A 23,051-nucleotide genomic window follows, 5' to 3' on the forward strand; every position below is an offset into this window, starting at 1 on the left:
GTCACTCCAGCCAGGGGCGTTCCTACCCAATTTGCCGCCCGAGGCAGCCTTCGTTTTTGCTGCCTCCCTACAGCACTCACCTTCAGTGCCAAATGGGGGTCAGCGGGGGGTCCACGTCGCTAGTGCAGAGATTGCAATTGTGCTCTCTGCACTAGAAGAGCCGAATTTCCGGGTTTAAAACCGGCAATTCGGCTCTTAGTTACCAGGAGCGGCATTTTTGCCGCCCCTGGCAACCAGGGGAGCGCTGCCGCCTGAGTCGAGTGCCTCAACTCGCCTCATTGGCAGAGCGCCCCTGACTCCGGACTTTATACATTACATTTTTTGCTAACTATATTAGAAACATTTTTTTATTTTACACAGCCTACTTACCCAGTTTTTATTTTTATACTAAACAATTCCTTTAAAGCAAAACCAGTTTTACCTCAATCTTTATTAACCAATTTATGATATAATTCGCTCATTAGTTGTCAGGATTAATAACATATGACGCAATAACTGCAGTAGGTTTTTACCTACCCTTCTGACAAGAGTCTGGCAATACAGCTGTTTGCGACGTTACGGTAATAAACTAGCGCTGTGCTGCTTATATATGGTGTGCACACGCTCTTAGTGACTCGACACACAGTTTGCCTAGTAAGCTTTGCAGCCGGAACGCCCGAACAGAGAACACAAAAACGCAGTGACATCACCATAAGAACTGACAGCTCGAGGCTGTCATTCAGTGTCCCCAGCCCCACCTACGCCGCCGTAGTCCCCCCTCCGTGCGCAGGCGCGCAATCTTCCTAGTCTCGCGCGTCTCCAGTCAGCGGAGTCACGATGGCGGTGGACAGGCCGTACTAATGAGACAGCGAAATAAGCGCTGGACACTGTACTTCATATCCGTAGATAAAGCGATCGTCGGACGATAAAAGAGTACCGCGGAGTGGTCTTCTTTATTTCCTGCAAAGATAAAGGGTCCCCGAGGCAGTTCTATTACGTGTGTAGAGAGGGGAGTGCGCTGCGCTTTCTATCACACATTGTAGCAGGCTGAACATCAGGCCGGAGCTGGGGACATCACACAGCAGTCGCCATGCAGATCACTCTGAAGACTCTTCAACAGCAAACCTTTAAGATAGACATCGACGCCGAGGAAACGGTAAAGTCTACAGCCTGGCATTCCGCTAAGCATTATGGGGCCTATATGAATGTCGCACCATAGGACAGCTGCTCATAAAATGGTGGTAGGACTCACAGTGGCCCGCAGGAGTCCGCCAACACGTGCCTGAGCGCTGGACAAGTCTGTTTAGGGGTATCTACTTGCGCGAAGTAGTAGTTGGGACGTGGGTAGGGGGCGCGCTAACATGAAAGCTTTCTCCTCAGCTCGCGTTACAGGGAGAAAGCGGACACGTGACAATTTATAGGGAAGGGGGGGCACGAGAGTCACGTGGTGGCTTCTGTGTGTTGTTTATAGGCGTTAGATGAGTTTGCATTATCAATCGAAGGGATAGAAGCTACTGACTTCTCTTTATAGCTGCCCATTAGTGATGCACTTGTCATCAGAGGTTACAATTTCACATACTTATAGTTTATAAGTACACTTTATGTGTTTATGTTGTATTAAATGAGCTCCCTTATCTTTTATAGTTGTAATGATAAAGATAATGTCACATGGGACGTTTTCTCTGTTATGTAGTTCGCAAGAACCAAGGTTTTAGTAGCTCCATTTTCACTATTTAGCTTAAAGGAATTGTTCAGTATAAAAATAAAAACTTGGTAAATAGGCCGTGCAAAATAACAAATGTTTCTAATATAGTTAGTTAGCCAAAAATGCAATGTATAAAGGCTGGAGTGACTTTATGTCTAACATAATAGCCAGAACACTACTTCCTGCTTTGCAGCTCCCTTGGGTTCCACTGAACCAGGCAGTAACCAATCAGTGACTTGAGGGGGGAGGCACATGGGTCATATCTGTTGTTTTTGAATCTGAGCTGAATGCTGAGGATCAATTGCAAACTCACTGAACAGATATGTCCCAACTGGCCCCCCTTCAAGTCACTGACTAATTTAGAGTGAGGGCAGGACTCGATGATGCGTTTTGACCCGACACACGTCACAATGCGATTTCATCCGACAGTCGGATCAATGTAGTTGTAACATGCGATTTCTCCTTCACTTTCATTTTCAGTACACCATCTGACACGTCGCATTGCGTGGGGTCAAAACGCATCATCGAGTCCTGCCCTTAGAGAGCTGAAAAACAGGAAGTAGTGTTCTGGCTTTGATGTTACACATCCAGTCACTCTGGCCCTTATAGATTATATTTTTAGCTAACTATATTAGAAACATTTCTTTGTTTTGCCTATCTATTTATCCAGTTTCTATTTTTACACTGAACTGTTCCTTTAAAAAATATATAAAATAATCCGTCTACACATGCCCTATTCTTGAAACTAATGTTGAACGAAGGAGAGTACTGCCTCTTTAAATATTATGCATTGTTAGCCTGCTATACAGCCACATGTTTTCGTCAAAAACACTACTACAGTTTATATAAATACATTTCTCTGTGGTAATGGCATTGGCTTTTCAAATTTATAGTGGCAACAATGCATGTGTTTACAGAGCAGTGTGGGGTATACTGCCAATTGAAATGCCTGTAAAATCTGTCTATTTAATGAACCTTTTAAGTGCCACCAAAATTATGTAGCCTGTACAGGTATGAGACCTGTTCTCCAGAATGTTTGAGACCTGGGGCTTTCCAGATAACGGATGTTTTCTTAATTTGGATCTTGATACCTTAAGTCTACTAGTAAATCATGAAGATATTAAATAAACTTAATAAGCTGGTTCTTCTTCCAATACGGATTGATTATATCCTAGTTTGGATTATGTACAAGGTACTGTTTTATTATTAGATAAATAGAAAATAATTTTTAAAAATCTGGAGTATTTGGATATAATGGAATCTATGGGAGACAACCTTTCTGTAATTTGACGCTTTCTGGATAACCGGTTTCCAGATAAAGCATCCCATACTTGTATGATTAAAAGAACGCTATCATCAAAATAACTTTGTATATATGCCTTAAAACAAGATGTTAATTAGTAAAATAGATACGTTTAGGGAAACCTTATTTGCTTACATTTTGAAAAAGTTTTCAGTCACTTTATGTGTATGCAGTGGCTTAAAGCGATACTGACGCATTCCTATAAAAATCATAGGCATGTGTCCATATAAAGTAAATGCTGCACCCGTAATCGTTCCCCGAAAAGTCCCCCCGCAAAGGGTCGGGTGAATGCAGGTTTGCGGGGGCTGAGGACGGCTTTGAGGGGAACGATTACGGTGCAGCATTTACTTGATACTGACACTTTCAGATGATTTTTATAGGGCCGTGTCAGTATCGCTTTAAAGGAGAAGGAAAGCTACGGAGCCATTTTATTGCCAATAGATTAGCTGCAATAGTGCAAGCTAGAATTCTATATTTATTCTGTAGAATGTTTTACCATGCCTGAGTAAAAAGCTCTTGAATCTCTCCCTGTTTGTTTAGGATAGCAGCTGCAGTATTAGCTTGGTGTGACATCACTTCCTGCCTGTCTCACCCTGCTCACTTACAGCTCTGGGCTCCAATTACAGCAGTGAAGGGAGGGGGCGGGGAAGAGGAGCAAACTGAGCATGCTCTTGCCCAGGGCAAGGAGATTTAAGCTGAAGGCAGGAAGTCTGATACAGAAGCCCATGTGTACACAATAGATGGAAAGAAATGCAGTGTTTCTTTTGACCAGGCATGTCCAAAGTGCTTTAAATTTACACCAGCCCTCTGCCTCCATCATGAAATTAATAATAATTCGGCCCGCCAGCACAGTGCAATCAGGAATCGCCTAGCCGTAATATTTGGGCACATTAGTCAAATGATCCGCCACTTGGTCTATACTGCTGCCTGTGTGCTGAAGGTGTTAGCAATAGACAAGTACTGGCACCGCTTTACATACTTTAGGGCTGAAGTTGTCAATAGACGTACTAGTACTGTAAAGTAAAGAAGTATGGGAGAGCAGCGCGAAACTACGTGCCAGTATGTGTCTATTGCTAACACCTTCAGCACACAGGCAGCAGTATAGACCAAGTGGCAGATCATTTCACTAATGTGCCCAAATATTACTTACGGCTAGGCGATTACTTGTTTAAATTATGTTAATGGTTCAAAGAATGTCAGGCTGAATGGTCGGCCCCCACACATTTTCACCTCACCAAATCTCATCAATTTTACATTCGCTTATTTTAAAGGTTTACTTATCCTTTAAAGGAGAAGGTAAGGCAAAACATAAATGCCTTTCTATCCTAAGTCTGGAGTACTCATAACTTATTGCCAGTTTTGAAAGTTGTCTGCCTGTTGTTATGTGGCAGCATAAGCACTCTGCGTAGACTTCCGTCTGTGACTTGGGTGACGTCACTGTATTTGCAGGCATATTCGTAACTGCTGCCAGAGGCAGTCTTGATGCGCATAGAGAACAATTTCAGTTCTTTGCGCATGTCTTCAGGGCGCTGCTTTCTCCCTCTGCTGATGAAGCGCATGCAAATTCTGCTATGCGCGCATCATCATTGACCCGTAATAACACGCCCCCAGCCAATCATGTTAGAAGGAGACGCACGGACAAAATTTATTGCAGTAAGCTGGGGACTGCAAACAAGCTTCTGTAAGCGCTTGCGGTGCGCAGCGAGGGGACAATATATATTAATCCAAGCAGGCTACGGTGAGGCACAATACAAAAGCTCACTTTATACACAGGCGCTCCTGGGTTTTCTTATTCTTTGCACATGCGCAATAAGGGGAAAGAGGAAAAGGAAGCATTCCCAACCTTACAAAGATGGCGCCTGCATGCCTGAAAATGCGAGCCGAACAAGGACTGTGATGCGATGTGATTGGATTGGCATATGTGAGTTGAAACTATAGTGATTTAGGAGGACTTGGGAAGTACATTTCAGAGAGGTGATTATTTTTTCCTTTCCTTCTCCTTTAAGGCTTTGTACATTCATTTGTTGCAGAGTTGGACTGTGTTATATCAAGTAAAGAAGCCAAGAAATATCTTGTGTGGTGTTTTTCAGCTGACTGACAGAGTAGAGTTTTTTTCAGAATAGGAATTGTTCTTTGCTTAGCTATACAGGACAGGACGGTGTGAATTTGAAGCTGTTGCAAAATACATTTTAGTAAAAAATGGCATGAGATTTTGCTCTGCCGTGGAGCAACTGTTTCATGAAATCGGCCTGCAGATTTTATAGTGCACCCTTTCATACTGCTAAATCTGTTCTTTCCCTCTCTTAGAATTCACTGTTTTATTATTTCCTATGGGACTATTCACATAGGAGAGCCCTTGTAATATGATGTCCATGTAATATGATCACAAATTTTATTTCACACAACTTTATGAAAGTTGACTGGCAGTCAGAAAGAACGGGACTAAATAGCATATTGTGTAAAAATAAATAAATAAATAAACACCAGGGAAACTGCATCAAAATTTGTCAAATAAATGGCGACTTTATCATGGGTGTGTGTTTTGTAGTTACGTTTACACAGATTTTTAAAAAGAGGTACCTGATCACTGAAAATCAATGCACAGCTTGCTAAATAACTGTTTTCTACACAGTGATGTGTGGTGTAATTTGTTGTTTTACTACACAGCATGATAAATAGGCCCCTAAGTGTATAAATATGAGGGTGGGTGTTGATCATGTATTAAAATTGCAGAGCATTAAAAATTTCACTAGTCTGGTTGCCAGGGTCCAAATTACCCTAGCAAACATGCATTGAATACGAGACTAGTATATGAATAAAAGGGCCTGAATAGAAACATAAAGTAATAAAAAGTAGCAATAAGAATACATTTGTAGCTTTACAGAGCATTAGTTTATTTTAGATGGGGTCAGTGACCCCATTTGAAAACTGGAAAGACTCAGAAAAAGATAAATAATTCAAAACCTATAAAAAAAAAAAAACTGGAGCAAACTGAGCATGCTCAAGCCCTGGAGGTTTATGCTGGAAACAGGAAGTCTGATACAGAAGCCCATGTTTACACAATAGAAGGAAAGCATGCTTTGTTTCTTTTGACAGAGGACTCCGAGCAGCATTTATTTGAGGGTTTACTGGTGTATTTATATAGAGCTTTCTTAGTTTTAGCCATTCCTTCTCCTTTAAGCCCCTTTGGAGGACCAAACCATTGCAAAAAATGTACCTCCAACCTCAGTCTAAACAATCTTCTAGCTGGGCTTTTAACGGATCTAGAAAATGAAATTGCTATTTCCCCCAAATGTCACTAACTGGCCACCAAGCTCAGCCCCTCTAACAAGAATTTAGGCTCACCAGGGGACCAGGCCCACTATTTGGAAACCATTGTTTGGAAAATGTTCCCCCATTTTTGAAATGAGCTCTTTCATTTGGGCTTATGTAGAAAAAGTACTAAAATGTATTTTTTTTTCTTTTACACAAACATACCGGATTCCAGGTAACCATATTAAGCTAGCCTTATACAATAAGACCTGATTGTTTGTCAATCCGATTTGGAGCTGGCCCATAACTGGCTGATCCAATCATTTGGCCTAGGGCCGACGATTGTATCATAATGCCCACTAATGCAGTCCACTTGGGTGAGGACCAAATCAGTGTGGTAATTCAGTCCCTTCCCAGTTTTCAGTTAGATTTGTTGTGGAGGCATTTGGGAGGGCCCATACCTTACCAGCTTTACTCTTAAAAAACCTTTCCAAACCTCAACAGTCTTATGCAACCCCTACCTTCCATTGTTAAAGAATGGATTCTGGGAAAATGTTGATGTGTATAGGGAATAATGCACGAGAGCCATGAATATCCTGATTATAGCCTTTATAAACTGTGCTTCGTTATGTCATGAGTTATAATCAGTGTATTGTTATATAATTTGTCACATGACTCACTGAAACTTGTGTACTGCAATAATGTACCCCCTGTTGGAAAATTTAAGGATATTAGAAGCCAAGTCGTAGTTCCATGACCTGTATAGAAGCACTTAGCTTTCATCCGTGTGCTTTTACATGGTCATAGAGCTCCTTGGTGGTTTATAATATCCTTATATTTTACAATAGGGGGTACTTTATTCACAATATATACCAAAATTAGTGATATAAATAAAATACCTGAACTTTTTTTTAGCACTACCACTGGAATTTTAAAATTCTTTATACTGTTTCATTGTAAGTTATCACATTATTTTTTTCAGTTTGTGTTTTTTTTTGTAATTACTGAATATTTAAACTTTTTTCTCTTTCCTACATTAGGTCAAAGCACTGAAAGAAAAGATTGAATTAGAAAAAGGGAATGATGCATTTCCTGTCGCTGGTCAAAAGTTAATTTATGCAGGTAAATATATAGATTTATATATTTGAACAGAATGAATTTAGTTTCACCAAACTGAACTGTATTTTTGGATTGTTGATGCGAAACTAAATCTGTAACATAGCTCAGACTGCTGATGTGTTTTAACTTTTTCTCTAGTAACTTTTGCTAAACAGTTAACTGGTATAAAGAAACAAACCCCACAGTTGCTTGGTCTTCAAGGTAAAGCATTCATTTTGTTGGCAAGCGGAGGTGTGTTCTGGCTTGTGACTGACACAATCATTAAGTCTAATGTTGCTTAAAGATGAAAAAAGTATGAAAGCAGGGTCAAAGAGCAGTATTTTTTAACTGCAACCCTCTATTGAGTAAATTCACAACATGTTTCAGGGCTGAAATCCATTTATCAAGTGTACATACCACAATGCTAGCAGAGGTTAAATAATAAGTCTAATGATGGACAGGCAGTTTGACCATAGAAAACAGCGGTGGTCAAAATATACTTCTCTATCTCTCACCACAGAGACACAGACCTACCCTTAAAAATTATGCATTTTTAAACTGATGTCTGCTTATTGCCTCTAGGTGAGTTTCAGGTGCAACATTTCCTATAGGTTAATATGGAAAGCAGTAACTACCATTTTGACGTTTCATGTACTGCTTCCTTTCTTAGGAACACTTTTCACCATCCAATTAGACACTCTTACAGCCTCCATGCTTTCAAGTTATCAATTTAAACCCACCTTTTCATGTAAGCCTGTAACCTAAACCCTGACCATCTTCCTAACCTCCCTTACTCCTTGCTTACACACACTATGTACTGTTCTTTTTTTTTATACTCTTTCACTATGCACTTGCTATCATAATCAACAACAACACTACTACAATACTAGTCATCATTACTGTATGTTTTCACTTCCTCTTGATTTTAAGCTCTTACAAGCAGCCCACCCTTTTATTGTCTACTAACAATATTCAAACATAACTGAGCATCTATTCTAGTGAAATGTATCTTGTATTTGTATTCAGTTGCTCTGTATCGAGCTGTGGGAGGGGATGCTGCCATATAATACCATATAATAGTTAAAGGGATTCTGTCATTTTGATGATGTAGTTTTTATTTCTAAATTACACTGTTTACACTGCATATAATTCCCTCTACAATATAAAATGTAATTCCTGAACCAGCAAGTGTATTTTTTTTTGGTTGTAATATTGGTGTGTAGGCAGCCATCTCAGGTCATTTTGCCTGGTCATGTGCTTTCAGAAAGAGCCAGCACTGCTTTCTGATCTACCAGGCAGCTGTTATCTTGTGGTAGGGAGCTGTTATCTGGTTACCTTGCCATTGTTCTGTTAGGCTTTTGGGGGGGGTGGAAGGGGGGTGATATCACTCTAAAGCTCCCCATAGACGCGACGATTCTTCTTGCCAAACGACCGATTTTAGGGAAGTCCGACCAAACCTTCAAAATTATCGTGCGGTTAGTGGTATTCAAACGATCGTACATCTTACGATTTTTCGGCCGACGTCTGTCGGGAAATTGATCGGCCAGGTCAAAAAATCTTTGACGGTCCCAGTGCAATCTATCTATGTTTGCAGGGCCAAGCAGGCAGCTCCCCCTTTGTTTTCCTGGCAAATTGGTCTTTTTAGTTGATGGTAAATTCGTATGATCGTACAATCGTTCTGAGAAGATATTGGTCTCATGATCAGGATCTGATCTTTTAAAAATCTCAACGTCTATGGCCATCTTAACTTGCAGTACAGCAGTAAAGAATGATTGAAGTTTATCAGAGCACAAGTCGCATGACTTGGGCAGCTGGGAAACAGACAATATGTCTAGCCCCATGTCACATTTCAAAATTAAATGTAAAAAAATCTGTTTGCTCTTGTGAGAAATGGATTTCAGTGCAGAATTCTGCTGGAGCTTTCCCATGACAGTATCACTTTAAATGGAATAAGAAAGTATCACTACTTTCTTAGCAAAACAAAACCTGTGGTATGTACATTAAGTCTTTAGGCACACAAGTGTATAGAACGTTTCTTTTTGCCTCATGAATATTAGAGAGGTGGAGAAACAAATATGCTGAAATCAGCGCTACTTGTATTTGACTTTAAGTATCCAAATGGAGGCGGTGCTTCCTGTACTTTAAATGGCCCTTATCCTGTACACCAGCACCTATAATGCATTGTTTATGGTTAGCTACAAATATAAGCGTTAAATGGAGGTAATCATTATTTTGCTGCAGTGCTGTGTAATGTTTTTCCTATAAAGTTAACCATACACAGAAATATCTGCTGCGTTTGTGATCTTCCTAGGTGCATGAATTTTTGACTTGTTGGGGGGAATTCAGGCAGGAATACTATACTAATCTTGCAGGACACTCGTTGACATACTTGGAGCATATCTAAGACATTTTTTGGCACATGGGGATATGTTTTTTCTAGTGTTTTTCAGCTGGTATATGTGACCTAGTCCATCTTTAATGCCAGTTATTGTCTCTAATGGGAATTACAAGTTACAGGATGTTTTCAAAGTAGTGAACACGGTTTTCTGAAGACTGTATCGCTTTAAGGATAATTTGGTTTTATATTTTGGTAACAACAATAATTTGGTAATTTTTACTTGCACAGGTCACTTTTATAACCTTTTGTTTCTCCATAGGTAAAATTCTAAATGATGACACCGCTCTTAAAGAATATAAAATTGATGAGAAGAACTTTGTGGTGGTTATGGTAACAAAAGTAAGTTACTAGAAGTACATGGTAGCTATATAATAAGCAATCTAAAAAGGTTCATTTTAAAATGTGTAAGCAATATTATGTTCTTGGTTTATTAAAACTGAGATCTGAGTACAAGATAAGGATAATGAAAATTAAAGGGGCTGCCAGTTTGTTATCACTGTGCTTCAGTGATAATGATCACTAACACTGGACCTTGAGCCAAGGTTCCTCTACACTACTAAAAAAAGCATTGGCCCAGGATATAGTCCTGCGAATGCCACCCGGCCATCTTTTGTGAGTTTTCATTGGTGCCTTGCGATGGTCTGGGAACAAGCATTTGTGCAGTAAAATTGCTAGCTAATGGCTTTTTGGCTCCTTTCAGCCCTTCTCCCCATAACCAGATTTGGTTCCCATTTTGCTACTCTCCAAGTCCTACCCCATCAGAAGCCATGTTCCAATATCATGCACTGATGAGATCTAACAAGATCGAAACAGGCTGTCTGCAAGTTTGGATATATGGCTCTGAACCATTAGGCTGTATCTGTGCTATAAACCAGCGGTTCTGGATGCATAGTTGGCCAAAGGGACACAAAGGAGTGATTTGCATGTCTCCGGAGGCCCATGGTGCCTTATGGGAGAATCAAAACTCTCATTTTTGGTATCTAGGCAGTGCTGTGTGTATGGCATGAGACAAGTAAATACCTTCTGATTCCAGAAGGTGTCACTTTGCATATAATTGCTAGCTAAGGGCTTTTTTGTCTCCTTTCAGCCCTTCTCACCATAACCAGATTTGGTTCCCCGTTTTGCAGTAAAATTATAAATCTTACTAGCCTGCTCATGCAAGGGACTGCTGGTGCATCTTTCAGCTAACAGGAGCAATGGCACATGATCCAAGGTTATTTCTGATGAGGTTCCTAAAAATGGCACCCCAGTGATTTACCGCAGATATTCCAAGCACAGTGTATTAAATGTTAATGAACCATCAGGTTAACTGTAATTGATCCTTCTTTGATTAGTAGGACAGTGATTCCAGGGCTTGTGTCACATCTAGTTCTCATCACCGCTGCAAGTTCTTTTATTTTTAAGCCGATAAAACACTTCTACTTTTAAAATGTTGCAACAACATTCCTATGCCAGTCAAGTCTTCCTGCAGGTACTCGGCGCCATGCGAGGGTTTGTATTTCTGGCCAACATATGAGCAGTTCTGTCTGAAAATGTTCTTCTTCTTCCAGAGCCTTCCTTCACTCGAACAATTTCTCTTAAAGGGGTTATTAAACTTTAGTATCATGTAAAGAGTGCTGTTCTGAAACAATTTGCATCATTTTTTATTTGCAGTTTTCAAATTATTTAGCTTTTGGTTAAGCAGCAAAAATGTTACCTAAAGATGATCCACCCTTTTAACCTTGAAATGTCATTTTATTAAGGATATTACTGACAGTGAAACATTGTTTTTTTCACTTTACTTACCTTTTAGCGTGTGTAGTTCAGATTAACAATTTTTCATGGCATCCTCAATAACCGCCATTAACCACTATGTTTTAATGCTGATGCTATGTCTGAAATTTAAATATCCCATTTACAGTTTTTCATTCTGAAAAGTGTATTTAGAATATAGAACTACATTAGATATAAAAACGTATACAGTGATACTTATGCTGTTTTTTTTTTGTAACAAATGTAACATGAGGAATCCTAAATTACTCTTTTTTTTTTTTCAAAGGGCCAGTTATGTCACAAAAGTATATTTTTATATTTCCTTACAAAAAAAAACTATTTCTTGGCACCAAATGTACTATTTTGTAGTGGTTCCCATTCTATAGTTCTGCAGTGCAATGAATGATATTTGACCCCTCCTTATCTTCCTATGTAAGAACTAAAACCACTGCATTCTACGCATCTTATATGCTGTATAATCATGTGTCTTTTTTGCCCTCCTTAGTTCAAATGACTTCCCCCTAAGGCTGCAAAGTATGTCATTTATAGTTTATTGCTTACATGGGTTTCCTAATGGGTACCCATATTTCCTCCCACACACCAAAAACATACAGGCAGGTTAATTGGCTTCTGATTAAATTCACCCTAGTGAATGTTCTAGGAACCCGAGTTTATAAGCCCCACTGTTGCAGGGAATGATGTATAATGACAATGCAAAATCTCTAAAGCACTGCAAAATATATATAAAATAGAAGAATAAAAGAGGGTCCTGCCATCTAATAGGATATTTTGGCATTACTGGTTCTGAATATGACGCTTTTAATTGCAAAATGTAAGAAATAATAAAAAAATAATAATTCTGTGGTTGTCTTTTATTGCTCTTTAGCCAAAAGGTGCAGCATGTCCTTCGGCTCCTTCTCCAGCAGTATCCCAGCCAGTCAGTGCTGCAGCTCCAGCTCCGGCCTCACCCCCCCTTACATATACACCAATTGCTAGACAAAACGCCCCTATACCCTTGCCTGTCCCTTTACCTCTACCCACTGTTTCTGCTCCTGCTGCACCTACTTCTGAGCCATCCACAACCACTGCACCTAAAGAAGAGAAACCTGAAGAGAAGACTGTCAGTCCACCAGAGACAGAGAGTCCCTCATCAACTGAGTGCAGGTACTCTAATAATTTATTCTGGAGCTGCTTTTGTTTACTCTATATTTGCTTATGATATTAGGTTTAAGTATAATTAGCCATTTCCTTGTACACTAAGACTTGGATGCAGGCCCATGCGGTGGATTTTGGCAAAAAAAGCGAGAGAGTTTGCATTTCAGCACGTTACATGAAACAAAAGTTTTAAATGGTTTATCTATTCTAGACCATACGTCCCAAATGTCCCATTTTCCAAGGGACAGTCATAATCTTGACAGCCCGCAGTCCCAGGTTTGCTACTGAAATGTCCTGACTTTCTCTTTGATCTCCTGCACTGAACAGCCATAAAAAGATACAAAGTTTCTAAAATGTAATTGTCTTTTGGCAGAGAGCCCAGAATACATGGCAGGTGCACTTTTGTAACAATATAGGATAAACAAAGAAACAATTTTAACAATTTTAGATAAGCGGGTCTCTTGGGCAAACTGACTTAAAGGAGAAACAAACCCTTAATAAAAAAAAACCCCCACCCTACATAGACCCCCCCAGCCTAGCTGCTAGCAAATGCCCCTAACTCTATACTTACCCCTCCGTGCAGATTCTGTCCAGCGGAGTTCACCGGTGCCATCTTTAGCCTCTTTGGTAATCTTCGGAATTAGACTGGTTCTTCTGCAATTTTCATGAGTTTCGGTGCATGCGCAGTTGTTGGAAAAAAAATTGCATCTAACTGCGCATGCAGCGCTTCGCCAGTCTCATTCCGAAAAGAAGTTGATGCTCTCCGCTGGACAGAATCTGCACGGAGGAGTGAGTTAAGAGTTAGGAGCATTTGCCCATGGTAGCAGCTAGACTGGGAGGATGAAGGAGGGGGTCTATGTAGGGTGGGGGGGTAGGGTTTTTTTATTAAGGGTTTGTTTCTCCTTTAAAGGGCAATTCACCTTCATTAGCAAAACTGTAATAACACAAAAAAAAACACAGAAATGTGTTCAAACGTTCATAACCTGCCAAATTTGGTACAATGAACATGGTAATTAGGGGGTGGGGCCACAAAATCGGTTGGGTCAAAACATTTTTGCCGCACTCAGCGTGGGAAATCTTTTTCTCCCTCTTTCTATTTACAAAATGTTGCAAGGTATACTAGACTATATTAAAAGCTATCGATTGCCATCTGATAAAACGAAAATATTGTTTAGGTTTTTAAATTGAGACATAGGTTGGAAACAAGAAGAAAAAGTAAAGAAAGGGTGATCCTATCAGAAAAAGCCACAGAACTTTTTCAGACAAATTGCATTAGCCAAAGCACTCAGTATTCAATAGCGTAAAGTAGAGAAGCTCATGTATTTAATTTGTTAGTTAATGCTGACTGCTTTTTATACTTTACAGTTTACCAACTGATTCTTCTAGACCATCTCTTTTTGAAGATGCCACAAGTGCACTTGGTAAGTAATTCTTTATTTCTTTGATGGAGTGTTCTAATTGTATCCCATTTTATTTATGTTTACAGTTTTCCTTTAGATTGTAGATGTAGAAAATTTGGGTGCATTTTTCCGAGACAATGTTTGAAAATGACTGGGCAATATTCCGTGAAATTATCGATATTGCTAGGGATGCACCGAATCCAGGATTCTGTCCGTGATTCGGCCTTTTTCAGCAGGATTCGTATACGGCCGAAATCTTGTGCCTGGCCGAACTGAATCTCAATCCTATTTTGCATATGTAATTAAGGGGTGGGTAGGGAAATCACATTTCGTCACAAAAGAAGAATTTTTTCCACTTTTTCCTTTCCTGCCGTTAATATGCATATGCAAATTAGGGTTCGGTATTCGGCCTAATCTTTCACCGGGGATTCGGGTGAATCCCAAATAGTGAATTTGATGCATCCCTAGATATTGCATCCATTTCTAAAACACTACTGCAACATGATTCTAACTGGTGACTTCCAGCATTACTGAGAGGAGGGGCAGCCGGAAGTTTGTGTGGCAGTAAAAGAAAAAAAAACAAAATACGACCACGCCCTGTTCATATATGAACAGGGCGGCACAGATATGGCACCGATAAATATAAGCTGAAACATTAGTGTCCATTTAATTGTATCCTAATTTCTTATTTGCTTTAATGGGAAAGTATTGTTTATATTTAGGTTTTATGTTAAATAAGTACTTACCAAAAATGTTTTTTTTCCATTAAATTGAGACAGTCCTGTTTTGTGGCCCCTACCCTGCTTTTCAGTTGAATGCACCCCAATCTTTATTTTAGATTTAATTTTTATTTATATTTAATACTATTTTTAAATTAAAGGTTTTAGTTTGCAACAATTTTTTTGTACAGATTACTTCACTGGACATGCCATAGCTGTCCCTGTAGTGGCTGCTCTGTCATGTGTTATAATGAAAAAGGGAGAGAAAAAAAATAAATATTTTATATAAAGGGGGTTGAGCAGCCTGGGATATGTCAACCCTTATAACACTGACCTGTTAGGCAGCGCTTGAATAGCTTTTATAGGGCATCTTGGTAGCTCAGCCAAACCCTGCTATCATTTAACTAAAGAAGGCAGATGCCTGTTATATACAAGTTTGTCCCAGAACTCATCTACTTAAAGAGGTACTACAGTGAAATTTAAAATGTAATACAGCTATGGGATCCGTTATCCAGAAAGCTCAGAATTTCAGAAAGCTTGTATCCCATAGACTCCATTTTATCCAAATGATTTCCTTTCGTTCTGTAATAATAAAACAGTAGCTTGTACTTGATCCCAGCTTAGATATAATTAATCCTTATTGGAAGCAGAATCAGCCTATTGGGTTTATTTAATGTTTACATGATTTTCTATTAGACTTAAGGTATGAAGATCCAAATTACAGAAAGATCCGTTACCCGGAAAGTCCCAGGTCCCGAAAATTCCGAATAAGCTCCATCTATAAGCTTCATCATACTGAAATAAAATATAAATATATATATATATATCCTAGCATATGTGATAGTACTCGCTCAACTGATTCTAGCACAAAAAAAGACTGACTTTGGCACAAATCCTGCATGTAGAAAGACAGGATTTCTGGTACAGGTATGGGATCCGTTATCCGGAAACCCATTATCCAGAATTATGGAAAGGCTGTGTCCCATAGACTCCATTATAATAAATGAAATCAAATTTTTTAAAATGATTTCCTTTTTCTCTGTAATAATAAAACAGTACCTTGTACTTCCAACTAAGATATAATTAATCCTTATTGGAAGCAAAACCAACCAATTGGGTTTATTTAATGTTTACAAGATTTTCTAGTAGACTTAAGGTATGAAGATCCAAGTTACTGAAAGATCCGTTATCCGGAAAACCCAGATCCCAAATCTGGATAACAGGTCCCATACCTGTAATATTAAGAGAGTTCTTTTTAGGAACCCCCTAAAAGAAATATTTGATGTAATTACATTCAAAATCAGACTCCCACCTCCTGCATTAACAGAGTATGACGAGACAGATTCCGAGAGCGGGAGAGTAAAGAGTAACTTGATTATTTCAGAAACACATCAGATTTTTTAATTGCTTATGTTCAGGAAACTTCTTATTCTGGTATGACGACGCTTATATTAGATTTTTCATTTTTGCAACAGTTCCCCTTTAATGTTCTTAAGAAGATATGGTTTGTAGGTACATCTTCTTTATAATATTTATGTAAAGTGTTACAAATATTTTACATCTTTACCACTGTCAAAAAATACACCTTTCTATTCAGTTACAGGTCAATCGTACGAAAATATGGTAACTGAAATTATGTCAATGGGCTATGAGAGAGAACAAGTAATTGCTGCCCTGAGAGCGAGTTTTAACAATCCAGACAGAGCAGTTGAATACCTTCTGATGGCAAGTATATCCTTCATTTTAAGAATTTGTATATGTTTGTATATTTGTATATTTGTAAATGTCACTTTCCCATTATGTATTGAAATTGATTTCTGGTATAGAAAGGATAAAGATGTTGTCCAGACCTTTCCTTCTCTTACTATATAAAGTTCATGAGATGAATAGATGTCTGGGTCACCGGGTGGAGGAGACTTGAGTGTGTGCACTTGCTGGAAACATTTTTAGAAGATGTTCCTGCTGCAGGCCCTCAAATCTTTATTAACCTTTTGCTGTATCTGCATGGCCTCCCTTCTAGATCATCTTTATGTACCTTAAAGGAGACATATAGGATAAATGAAAAAACCCTAATTTTGTAGGCAATTATGAGTAATAAATGGTATTGCTTTTACATGGTGCTAAAAATTATTATCTTCAAAAATAGCCCCTTTATTGGAGCCCCTTATAGATGTTCTCTGGTCTCTGTCCCTGTTTCAAATGAGGGGTGGGCGTGTCATAACTGTCCCTGCCAGAAGCACAGTAGGAGGGGGACAGCCAATCACAGCCCTGCAATCACACAAGCAAAGATATGCTTTAGTTCCCTATCAGGTCCTGCTAGCTGCTGATTGGTTCCTATCCTACTGTGTATTGAGAGCCACCTGCTCCCCTGCACAGCCTGGGAATTCAGGGAGCAGGAAGTGGAAGAGAAGGGAGGTTTTTGCAGAAATATTCAATAAATCAACCTGAAACACTACTTTTTTAAGAACAATTCTTCTATATCTTGAGTATAACGCACTGATACATCCTTATTTTTTACACAGTATGTCTCCTTTAAGCTTACATTATTTTTAATGAAGATGATTCAGTAGACCAAGGCCTGATGGTGCCATCAGTATCAGTTTTATAGGAAGGAGTCAGTTTTATAGGAAGGAGTGATCAGTCTTCATCAGATTTGAGGACAAATATTAGTGGTAACTGTTGGACAAAAGTTTGCATATCAGTCCCCCATTATATCTTTTTTTTTTCTATTATATAATGTTGGTGTTCAAAAAAATTTTTTTTGTGTGTGTAACAAGTTTGTGTAAATCAAATACCATTGTGATTATTATTATTAAATATATAAAATGTTATTTTCTTACTTGAAAAATGTATTTTTACTTTAACAGGGAATTCCTAGTGATAGTGAAGGTCAGGCAGTTGCAGAACCTCCTGAGGCTCTTAGCAGTACTCCCACTGAGCCTCTTCCAGTTGCGGCAGGTGCAGCAGCAACTACTACTGTACCATCTACACCTTCAACAGGAGGTGAGATCTCTCAATAAATAACTGGGTGTGTGGTTACATAATATATGGGATATTTATGGTAGATGTAGTAAGAAAATCAGCTTTTTTTCTAAACTTGTTTTTTTTTCACAACGCATCAGTTAATGCACAATAGCTGGCACTGGTGATGGTGTAGAATCCCTCTGGGTAGAGATTTTGACTGGGCAAAAGGTTACAAAGAGAATTGTCATTGGTGTATCCTGTAAACCACCTCGTATAAGTGACAAGTATGAAGCCCAGCTACTCTTGCAGATACAAGCGGCTTCACAGCTGGGTCAAGTTGTTGCTATGGGTGACTTCAATTATCCAGACATTGACTGGGGTAATGGGGTTGCCAAGACAGAAAAAGCTAGTAGGTTTGTAAATATGTTGAATGACAACTTTTTATTCCAGCTCGTTTAAGAACCTACTAGGAATAACTCACTTTTGGACCTTGTAATAACTAATAATACTGTACTCATCTCTAACATTTGTGTAGATGAGCATTTACGGAATAGTGATCATAACATGTCTCCTTTGAGATTCTGTTGCAGAAGCAATTCTATAAGGGAGTAACTAAAACACAAAATTTCAGACATGCAAACTTTGACAGTATAAGTGCATCTCTGCAACATATTAAGTGGGAAATGCTTTTCACGGGGTTAAACACGGAGGAAAAATGGGAAGTCTTTAAAATGCTGCTTAATAAATATACATGTCAGTATTTTCCCCTTGTAAGCAAGGAACGACGTTGCAAAGCAAAACCTTTTTGGTTCAATAGAAGCGTTGGTGTTGAGGTGGATAAGAAAAGACATGCTTTTAAGGCTTTCAAGTTAGCTGGGACAGCTGAATCATTTATAAGGTACAAGGAGGCCAATAAATCATGCAAAGAAGCTATAAGGCAAGCTAAAATCGATATGGAAAAAGCTATTGCAGCAAGCAGTAAAAAGAATCCAAAATTATTTTTTTTAAATATGTTAATAGTTAAAAAATGAAGCAAGAAGGGGGGTGGGATCTTTAATATCAGAGGGGGGGTCAGCTGGTTGATGAGAACAAAAAAAAAGCTCAGAATCTGAATTCATATTTTTCGATTGTCTACATAATGGAGGAACCAGTTAATGAAGGTTTCCTTCTTAATAGTCTAAATTCTAGTAATACAACTAATGATGCATGGTTCACACATGAAGAAATTCAAAATAAAATGTTAAGATACACAAAGGTCCGGGGCCAGATGGTATTCATCCCAGGGTAATTAGCGAGTTTAACCCTTGTGATTGCCAAACCTCTTTACTTACTTTTCCAGGATTCATTGAGATCTGGCATAGTGCAGAGAGACTGGCGAATTGCTAATGTGGTGCCGCTATTCAAAAAAGGATCCCGTTCTCAGCCTCAAAACTATAGGCCAGTTAGTCTGACATCAGTGGTAGGAAAGCTTTTTCAAGGGTTTATAAAGGATAAGATACTGGACTTTATAGCAGATCATAATACTATGACTGTCTAGGTTGGGGTTGTTTTCTCTGGAAAAAAGGCGCTTGTGAGGGGACATGATTACACTTTACAAGTACATTAGAGGACATTATAGACAAATGGCAGGGGACCTTTTTACCCATAAAGTGGATCACCGTACCAGAGGCCACCCCTTTAGACTAGAAGAAAAGAACTTTCATTTGAAGCAACGTAGGGGGTTCTTCACAGTCAGGACAGTGAGGTTGTGGAATGCACTGCCGGGTGATGTTGTGATTCAGTTAATGCCTTTAAGAGTGGCTTGGATGATTTTTTGGACAGACAGAATATCAAAGGCTATTGTGATACTAAACTCTATAGTTAGTATAGCTATGGGCATATAGAATTTATTTGAAAGTAGGGATGGGTGTATGTATGGATGCTGGGTTTTCATTTGGAGGGGTTGAACTTGATGGACTTTGTCTTTTTTCAACCCAATTTAACTATGTAACTATGTAATGATCCATACCTCTGCATATAACCTTTAGATATTGGCTTCCTGTGCCTCATTATAAAATAGATCACATTTATTTATAGGAAATGTTTAATGTCAATAAAAGATTGGGAGGCGGGTTATTGGCGGATAAGGCTACTTCATTTCTTGGATATTGCTTTGGTAATTGTCAAAACAGACATGAACAAGAGAGTTACTGGATGTCTATCATTTATATTTATTGATCCCAGCATTCACCTTGATTCTTTTGCTCTTATGCTTTGACGCTGAAGACTGAAGTCAGCTGATCTTGCAGTTGTTAGAATTTAGGTATTTTTGGTTCTTCCTGTCTGTGCCTTGAGAAACAAAAGGAGAATAAATGGAAAGTCATATTGTCCTTGTCTTTTGTCCTAAGGTAATATGAGAACTGGTCTGTGTTATAGGTACATTATTTATTCATTTATTTTATTTCTAGGAAATCCCCTTGATTTCTTGCAGAATCAGCCTCAGTTTCAGCAGATGAGGCAGATCATTCAGCAGAATCCTTCCCTGCTACCAGCACTTCTCCAACAAATTGGTCGGGAGAATCCTTCACTACTGCAGGTAGTTTTATTGGCTTTGTAAGGCTTTGGTAAGATAACAGATTAGCTGCAATTGAAATATATTAATTTCCTTTATATGTAAAGGATAGAAATAGCATTATTTTTTTGATGGCCTTTAATATTATACAGGATACAAGAAATTACCAAACACACAAAGGCGAGTGTAGCGGGGCGAACGCCTTCGTGTTTAATTCACGTCAATTATGTCATTGACACATCATTAACGTGAATTAAACATGCAGGGGTTCGCCCGCTACACTCGCCTTTGTGTGTGTGTGTTTAGTAATTTTTTGTATCATGATTTATTGGAGAGGTGCCGACCTCTTATCCAAACACTAGGCTTTATCCTAGGAGAGGCTGGGGAAAACAGGAATTGTCTTCACTTTAATATTATACAGACATCTTTTGGATAATCCATAGTCCTGTGAATACCTTTCCTGGGGTTTAAGGAATGCAAATAAATTAAGTCTGTCTGAAAATGTATGGACAAGTTAAGACTTAAAAGTGCATTTTTCGATTTTGTTTTTATAGCAAATTAGCCAGCATCAAGAGCAATTTATTCAGATGTTAAATGATCCAGTCCCAGAAAGTGGGGGGCAAGGTGGAGGCGGTGGAGGTGGCAGAGGCGTTGCAGCAGAGGCTGGAAGTGGTCAAATGAACTACATTCAAGTCACACCTCAGGAAAAAGAAGCTATAGAAAGGGTAAGCCAAAGATCAACTGGCAATAGCCTGGATCTATCGTAAACTATTCCTTTCTTTCTCACATACCATACTACTCTGTCCCATTCTTGTCCAATTCTTCTCTTGTTATGTTCCCTTTAAAGGGGAAGGAAACCTAGTCGGCACAAACCCCCCACCCTCCCCTGTGTTGCCCCCCCTCCCCCCTGGCCTATCCGTCCCGCTGGGCAAATGCCCCTAACCTGTTACTTACCCTTCTGCACAGGTCCAGTCCAGGGAGTTCACAGACGACATCTTCTTCCACGCGATCTTCTTCCTGCTGTGAACGGCGTTTTGGCACATGCGCAGTAGGATCATCTCGCCGGTACGGCTCTACTGCGCATGCGCCAAAAGTCACACGCATGCGCAGTAGATCGTACCGGCGAAATGATCCTACTGCGCATGCGCCGTTCAAAGCAGGAAGAAGATCGCGTGGAAGAAAATGTCGAAGAAACCCTGGACTGGACCTGTGCAGAAGGGTAAGTAACAAGTTAGGGGCATTTGCCCAGCGGGACGGGTAGGCCAGGGGGGAGGAGGGAGGGTGGGCAACAAACGGGAGGGGGGGTGGGGGGGGTTTGCGCCGACTAGGTTTCCTTCCCCTTTAATGTTTCTGCCTAATCTTTTATCATATGGCATGAGACAAGTAAATACCTTCTGATTTCAGAAGGCTTCACTTTGCATCATTCCTAACTGTTATTCTTCTGACACTCACATCAGTGTAGCTTTGTTGGCACTTCTGGATGTTCAATATCTATTTTATCATCAAGTGTACACTATTTGAAAACCTGAGTTATATTTCTTGGTATTATGTCACAAAACCGCTTTGTTTTATAAGAACAATCTTCTCCGTTGTTCTATTTTACATTGCCCTTGCTGTGAATTTATTTGTACTCATGCAGTTGCTTCTTTTTTTGTAATTTAGCTAAAAGCACTAGGATTCCCTGAAGGACTCGTGATCCAAGCTTATTTCGCATGTGAGAAGAATGAGAATTTGGCTGCCAATTTCCTCCTACAGCAAAACTTTGATGATGATTGAAAAGAAGAGACTATTTTTTTGTATCTCACTTCACACCAGTGCATTACACTAACTTTGCTCACTGGATTTACTCGGATGATTTGGGTTCATATCCACATTATTCGGGGTATGGTAGTAACGGGGGGTGGGATGGATTGGGAAATATTGGAAAAATTAGGTAATGAAAATGCATACAGCTGCTTTAATTAAGCAGTAACCGCAACCCGCTTGTATTATAATACAAAGGAATTAAAACTATACAACCAAAATAAAGCTTCAGCAGGCGTTTATTTTCTTCAAACATATGTTCTCTCTTCTAGATGTTAAAGTTTGCCTTTACTAATGTACGTCAATCCAGAAATTTAGTGTAATGCCCTGCTTCCTTATTTCATTTAAACAAAAACAAGTTGTTTAGAAATAATCCGGGGTTTCTTTCATGTCACTGAAACCTTGCATTATTTCTATAGGGCTTTAAAGAGGTTTGCAAGTTGTAAATGCCAAAATAAACATAGATGATCATCTGCTGCTTCAAGAAGAATCAATGTATGAAATGAGTGCACAGATTTTTTTTTTTTTTAAACATGGTAATCCTGTGAAAGTCAATTCAGAAATGTTTCCTTCCAATAAAACAATCTTCACAAAGCTGATCACTGAGTGAATAGTGCTGATAAGCACCCCGGAGGTTATATGTTTTTTTTTTTTTGCAGATTAAAGATTGGCTCCAATTAGCTTTCTAATTGCTAATTTCTTCAATGTTTAAATTGCAGTAAACTTTTAAAAACGACTGTTGCATGTTATGGTTTCCCACATGTTGTGTTAAGTAACATTTCTTTTTAATGACAATGTGCAGCCTTCCCTACCTGTCTTGCACATTTAAAACTGTACTTAGCCCTAAATCACATTCATTACTTTGTGAAACAATCCACCAACCAAAAAAAACCCAGATTACTGAAGAACATTCATTTGTAAGCAGGGATTTTTCATTTTTGCACTCTGTAAAAATCAGTACACTCATACCTA

The 23,051-nt window shown here is 39.1% G+C and overlaps 1 protein-coding gene across 1 annotated transcript; it reads left to right on the forward strand.

Annotated features, from left to right (window-relative positions):
- Positions 1 to 813: 813 nt before the first annotated feature.
- Positions 814 to 22,552, forward strand: rad23b.S (RAD23 homolog B, nucleotide excision repair protein S homeolog). Its single transcript, NM_001089025.1, is given in 10 exon segments — positions 814 to 1,135; positions 7,280 to 7,361; positions 9,995 to 10,074; positions 12,374 to 12,651; positions 14,008 to 14,063; positions 16,359 to 16,486; positions 17,629 to 17,764; positions 20,173 to 20,300; positions 20,831 to 21,001; positions 21,939 to 22,552. Coding segments are annotated over 10 exon segments (1,239 nt in total). The 5' UTR covers positions 814 to 1,069; the 3' UTR covers positions 22,053 to 22,552.
- Positions 22,553 to 23,051: the final 499 nt, after the last annotated feature.

This window comes from Xenopus laevis, chromosome 1S, assembly GCF_017654675.1.
Source record: "Xenopus laevis strain J_2021 chromosome 1S, Xenopus_laevis_v10.1, whole genome shotgun sequence".
In the NCBI taxonomy this organism is placed as follows: Eukaryota; Metazoa; Chordata; class Amphibia; order Anura; family Pipidae; genus Xenopus; species Xenopus laevis.